This window comes from Capsicum annuum, chromosome 8 (genome assembly GCF_002878395.1).
Source record: "Capsicum annuum cultivar UCD-10X-F1 chromosome 8, UCD10Xv1.1, whole genome shotgun sequence".
In the NCBI taxonomy this organism is placed as follows: domain Eukaryota; kingdom Viridiplantae; phylum Streptophyta; class Magnoliopsida; order Solanales; family Solanaceae; genus Capsicum; species Capsicum annuum.
The window spans coordinates 71343143-71350631 of NC_061118.1; the positions used below are offsets into that span (position 1 = coordinate 71343143).

At 28.4% G+C, this 7489-nt stretch overlaps 1 protein-coding gene across 1 annotated transcript; it reads left to right on the forward strand.

The window, feature by feature from the left end:
* Positions 1 to 2023: 2023 nt before the first annotated feature.
* LOC107879642 lies at positions 2024 to 4428 on the forward strand. The gene is made up of 2 exons (XM_016726639.2): positions 2024 to 2603; positions 4223 to 4428. The coding sequence occupies exon 1, from the start codon at positions 2135 to 2137 to the stop codon at positions 2555 to 2557; it is 423 nt and encodes a 140-aa protein (XP_016582125.1). The 5' UTR covers positions 2024 to 2134; the 3' UTR covers positions 2558 to 2603; positions 4223 to 4428.
* The last annotated feature ends 3061 nt before the right edge of the window (positions 4429 to 7489 follow it).

A 7489-nucleotide genomic window follows, 5' to 3' on the forward strand; every position in this document is an offset into this window, starting at 1 on the left:
ATTTTTTATTTATAAATATATTATACGTTATTATTTGAATAATTATTCTCTAAAAAATAATAAAAATATCAATACCATGGTTGAATTACATATTTTAAATTAAATAGTTTTTTAATCACTTGAAAATTGATTATTATGATATATATCAATTAAAATAAATTTTAATATATTATATGAGTGATATGTGTTTAAATGAAATGAAATAAACAATAAATCCTCTTTTACTTTAACAAACTTAAGTTAAAAGTTTTTATTTCAAACTTAATAAGATGTAGTAAGATTTTTTTAAAAAACATACGACATAATCATAGAAAGGCACACGCAAAAAAATTAAAGCTAAATAAGATGAAAGTTTTATTTTAAAAAATAAATAGTTAAAGTTTGAAAAGAAATTGTATTAAAAAAAAGTTAAATAAGATGGAGGGTATTTTTGTAATCACTTAATTTATTCTTAGAAATTATACCATGCATATTACTTTGAATACAACAAACCAAACACTTAATAAAAAATAATCCTAGCATTACTAATCCCAGTATAACTTATCCCATCATAACTAATCCCATCATAACTTGTTTTCCAACCAAACGATCCCTAAGGGGTCGTTTGGTGTGAGGTACTTAGAGAAAATAATCTCAGGATAAAATAATAATCCCGGAATAAACTTTTTAATGCATCATTTGATTGGTAATATTCGAGATAACTTATCTCGGGACTAATAATAATACCGAGATAAGTTATTCCACACATTTGGTGGTATAAATTATCCCACCCTAATTTATCCTTCGATAAAATTATAAAATGACAAAACTACACCCAAATCCTTTGATTTTCATCCAGTATCTCACTGTTTTAACTTAAATGGAACAATATCTCACTGTTTTAACTTAGATGGAAGTTTAGGTGCCTCCGAGGTGGAAGGTGTGGGAGGTATTATGGTTGCTTATGCTAATGCTTTGTAGAATTTTACTCTCTGGACCTACATTGTTTGGGCGTGTAGTTAACAAAGCTGCAGAAATCACTGTCGAGACCCTTAAATACAACCAGAGCAAGTATTTTGTCCTCTTCATTATAACGGATGGTGTCATTACCAATATGCAAGAAACAATAGATGCTCTAATGAGGGCATCTGGCGTGTCACTTTCAATCCTTATTGTAAGAGTCGGCAGCATAGATTTTTCACAGATGGAGGTCCTTGATGCTGATAATGGGCACCTGTTAGAGAGTTCGACAGGAAGAGTAGCTGCACGAGACATTGTTCAATTTGTTCCAATGAGAGAATTACATAGCTGATAAATTTCAGTTATTCTAGAGTAGCTATCTGGGCAATTTCTAACATACATGCGTTGCAGGGATATTATACCTCATAACATTTCTGTTGCATAAACATATGGTCCAAGAGAGTCCATGCACAACTTGAGCAGGAAGAATAGCTTCAAAGGCCATCAAAATCTTGAAATGATGGTCTCTCGTAACTTTAACTCCTTCGGGAGAAGCTACATGAGACATTGTTCAATTTATTCAATGCGAGTACATAGCAGGCAAATTTCAGTTTTTCCTTCAATTTATTCAATGCGAATACATAGCAGGCAAATTTCAATTTTTCCTTCAATTTAGCAAAGCAATTAATATGTTACCGCTTTTCTTTATATTCTAATTCTTTGATAACATAGTTGGACTAGCTTCAAAGGCCATTAAAATCTTGAAAGGGCATTGCAACTTCACCTCTTGCAATATCATAGGAATACAAATATAAAAATAATTAATAAGTTAACTAAAGTGAGAGGTGTCTTTGTAAACAAATAATATATTTTTATAAATAATGCATTACATATTATTCTTAGGATCACAAATCAAACAGTCACTAAAATATGATATCATGATAACTTATTTCAGAATAATTAATCTCAATATAATTAATCTCAACATAACTAATTCACATATAACTTATTTTCAAACCAAACGACCCCTAAAAATAAATGCAACATCCAATAATTTATGGCAGATTAAAAGGCCATATTCGTAACGTCAATTTCTCCCCTATAAAACCGCATCAATTCCACAATCCTCTCACAAAACAAAAAACTCACTTCCCCTCACATAAACGAATCCAATTCCCTTCCCCTTCAGAAAAAAATGTCATCTCAAATAACTCAAAACCACCGTGAAAATGCAGAAGTTTGCACCGATCCAACAATCTGCAAGCAAAACTCCCTACAACTTCTGGAACAAATCAACATGCCAAAAGGTCTTCTACCATTAGATGATTTAATCGAAATAGGTCACAATAAACAAACCGGGTTCGTTTGGCTTAAACAAAAAAAGCCAAAAGAACACCGGTTCAAGAAAATAGGAAAACTTGTTTGGTACGATGATGAAGTAACTGGTTTTCTTGAAAATCGAAGGATGAAGAAATTAACTGGGGTTAAAAGTAAGGAGATTTTGATCTGGGTTACAATTTCTGACATTTCTATTCAAGACCCTGAAGTTCAGAAAATTACATTTGCTACCCCTGCTGGAATTTCTAAGGCTTTTCCGGTGTCTGCATTTGAGGAGTGAGGGGGATTGGTGGTGAGTATTTTGGGGCGTATTATTAATAATTTAAGTAAGTTTTCTTTTTTGTTTATTTTGTTTAATAATGGCTTTTTGTTTTTTAAACTTGAGTAATGGAAAGGAAATGTGAAAGTGAAATTAATGCTATACTCTTTTGGTGGTCCAAGTTGAGCAAAATTAATATTACTCCTTTAGTCTCAAATTTTTGTGGCATTTTTTCTGTTTTTGTGGATTTAAGTTGACTAATTCTTAAAATTAAAGTAGGGCAGATTGGTTCAATCTTTTATATTTAAATTTAAATATATGAAAGTTATACAATAAATGGTATAAATAGCAGTTTTTGTCATATTAATAATAAAAGATATATTTTAGAATATCGATTAAATTATATACAATTTGAATATCTAAAAATAAAAAAATATCACATAAACTGAGATAGATGAAATATTAATTTTACTCCAAATTGTGGACAAAATTTTAGGGCAATTTTTATAAATTTCACTTTTTTGCTCCTTAATTATCGTTTCTTTTGATTTTTTCAATAAATTTTCTCTTTTTTGAATTTTAGTTATTCATATACATAATTGAACGCTGATATACATTAGTATTTATGTGGTGAGAAGAGTTGAGAACAAAATGGTGAACGGGTGCGTAACGTGTGGGAATCTGTCGAATAGTTCGGGCCAAATCTTGAAGAAAGCTTAAAAGCATTGTTTGTGTATCATAGATCATCCTTTAATGTAGAACGTCATTAAACACCATATCTATTAATGTGTGATTAATGAAGTTCTTAAATCCAGTAACAGTTTTTCAATGTTAAAAGTTTCAAACACCTAATCAATTAACATGATGAAAAAATCTCACTTCGGATCATTCAAGTTCTGTTTTTCCAAGCTCTTTTTTTCAAATTTTTGAAACTCTATTTTCGTCAAATTTTATCAAGAAGATGAACATTGCAATTCTCTTGAAGCATTTCGGTGTCTCAAATTCACGGATGCATGAACTACTGATATGCATGCAAAAAATGAGGTCGAACTTTTTTGATTCAGTATTTCATTTCTTGTAAAAATTTTACAATGCATATTAATATTAATTAAATCTAAAAGCAAAGTTAATCATTTAAGGAGCAAATTAAACTGACTTGTTCATAAATATGTCTGATATACATCACTATACATAACTATGCTATATATCAGATTTGAAATAACATCAGTTAATTCAATTTTTATAAGTAACATAATTATGTATCAGGAGTAGAATAACTGTATATATATATATATATATATAGTATACTTATGTATCAAAAGTGAAAAAACATCACGACAACATAGAATCCCTAACCAATATACATAACTATGATATGTATCAGATTAGAAGTAATCCATTCAAATACATCACATGGTTATGTATAAGGGGTGAAATAACAACAAATCTCAAATGACGTCTGCAACCCTATACACAACTAATCTATGTATCAGGATTGAAATAACAACAATTGATATTTTATAGTCATGTATAAGAATATCAAAATTGACAAAAATATGCAGATTCAGCAACAAAGTCCTTTGCCTTTGAAAGACGGGTCTAGGTCAAATATATACATAACACTGAAAAAGTAACACTGTAAACATGTAATTTATGAAACTAAAACCCTGCAATTTGATATTGAAGGTGTGAAAAAAGTTGAAATTGAAGGAGCAAAGGGAACTTTGAGTTTAACTTGTGATGCTAACCAATACGAAGTCATTGTGAGATCAAGGAAAGCATTGAAAAGGAAGGGAGGAAAGAAAAATGAGAAAGAAGATGTCTCACCACCGGCGATAGTTATGGCGAGCATCGTGTTGTCGACTTTAAGGGCGACGAATTTAAAAGAAAAATGTGAATCAAAAAAGAATTCGACATAGGATTTTGATCAAAAATTTGGGAACTAGAATTTTGTGACAGAGAGATTGAAGTTCTTTGCAGCCTCTTTTGTAAATTCAAAAATTAAAATTTGAATGACTGAGATTCCTTGACTTTAGGCACTCTTTAAAGAGCATTAAGCATAAAAAATGATAGGTGAGATATATATATGAAGTTTGAAGAGAAAAAGTGTCAAATCAAAATTTTTGTAATTACTTTAGGTAATTGAGATTTTATGTAATAATAGAAATTTAGGTTGTAATTTTTTTAAAATATTATTGATACGTTATAAAATAAAATAATACATTAAACTTAAAATGCTAAAAAGAGAATGGGAGAATAGTAACTTTTCTTTCAATACTTTTTATATGTTCTTACATTGATATGGGCAATGTCCTTTATAAATTTTACTTGGAAGGATATATTAATGATAATGCGATCTCTGTAAATCCCACATATCATTACTTGGTCTAGTTACACTCCACATATAGTAGTGATAATGTGATATTATGGTCTCCTCAAATTTCACATATAATAATTTGGTCTAATCACATGCCACATTACATTGATATGGCATTCATGTTATTCTCAATACTCCCTCTTGAATATCCATGTATAAAAAAAAATTTAAAATACATAATTATTCATAATATGTCTTGTTTGTTGGCTCATTAAAAATCTTTTCAGCAAAATTTAGTGGGATAAAATTTTGAGGTAAAAAAAAAGAGTGCAATGTGTAATTACTCCCTTGATTAAACCATTACTTAATATCTCGAAAATGACGCCTTCCAATCTTGTATCTTAGCTATGCATGTCAATCGGGTCGGTCCTTCAAACCGGCACTGGCCCACTTCTTTTTACTGATACCTGGGCCGGTTCGATACCGAGTCATTCTTAATGGACCGGGCCGGACCGGACCCAAACAGTAAATATGCTGAAAATAGATCGGGATCGGCCCACTTAGCATGAATTCGATTTTGGTCGGTCAAAACCGATCAAAATACAAAAAAAAAAAAGAAATTAAAATTCGAATTTACATGTTTTTTCAATATATACTATATATACACACCTATATACATTTTAAATACGTTAAATAATATACATACAACACATATACACTAAATATATACTACTTTAGCAAATATATAGACATATATAAATTAAATATATACTACTTTACAGTATATAGAAAATACATACACATATATACGTACAATATAATATGTATACTACTTGAAATAATATACATACAATATATATACACTAAATACATACTACTTTAGAGAACATATACATATGTATACATTAAATATATACTAGTTTAGAGTCTATAGAAAATATATACACATATATACGTATAATATATATATATATATATATATATATATATATATATACATATATACACTACTTAAAATACTACTTTAAAAAATATACATACAACATATATACATATTTTTCTAGTTTAGAAAACATATACGCATGTATACATTGAATATATACTAGTTTAGAGTCTATAGAAAATAGATACAAGTATATATGTACAATATAATATATATACTATTTAAAATACTACTTGAAATAATATACATACAATATATATACATGAAATACATACTACTTTAGAAAGCATATATACATGTATACATTAAATATATACTAGTTTGGAGTCTATAGAAAATGTATACACATATATACGTGCAATATAATATATATACTACTTAAAATACTACTTGAAACAATATACATACAACATATATACACTATATATGTACAACTTTAGAAAACATATACACATGTATACGTTGAATATATACTACTTTAGAGTATATAGAAAATATATACACATATAACATATATACATTACATATTATACTACTTTAGAAACATATATACATGTATACATTAAATATATACTATTTTAGTCTATTGAAAATATATACACATATATGTAGAATATATACTACTTAAAATACCACTTGGAATAATATACATATAACATATATACACTATATATATAATACTTTAGAAAAAATATACACATGTATACGTTAAATATATACTACTTTAGAGTCTACAGAAAATATATACACATATTTGTAGAATATATACTACTTAAAAAACCACTTGAAAGTTGAAAGATATATACATTACATGTTATAGTACTTTAGAAAATATACACACATATATACATACAAGATTACAATGTATGCTACTTAATATAATAATTCTTGAAATTTTGAACATATATTAAAATATTTATAATTTTACATACAACACTTAAAAGATAAACTTATAGTATTTTTATATGTCAATACTAATTGTATAAGTAATATTTGCTAACATTATTTTTATTTTTTCATTATATGTATACGTTTGTTATATTTACTACTTAGTGTAAAGTTTGATAGTAATATATTAAAAGTATTTAATTCAAACTAGAAATTTAATTTAAATGAAAAAAATAAGGGGTGAATGAATGTTTTATTTTATTGATTGCAAAATCAAAGCTTATAATTTACATGAATGAAAAATATACAAATTTTGCATCATTTTTTCCAACTCATGCATGTTAATATTAACGGAAACTGCCATAGGAAAGTCAAAATCAACGGAGGCAAAGGCTAAATCATGCATTGGACTTGATTGTGCTGAGTTCTCTCTTGAAATCATAATTTTTTCAAGACTTTGTTCGTCTTTCGGCTCCACCTCCATTCCTTGATTTCTTCGTTCCGCTCTAATCCAATCTCTAAGGCAAACTAAAACATTCATAGCATTGCTTCCCAATGAGTGTCGGTTGTCTCCAAGCTGTTGTCGTCCTTGACTAAAAGTGCTCTCCGATGCAACGGTTGATATTGGAACATTCAATATATCTTAGATAATTTTGAAAGCACCGTATATTGTCTTTTATTATTCTTCCATCAATCCAGCGCGCAGATCTTTGCTCTACGATCCTCTATCGACCGTCGAAGAAAATACTTAAGCTCTTCCTGAGAAGTTGTTCTGTGTCTTAAAGGTTGCACTCCATCCTAAATA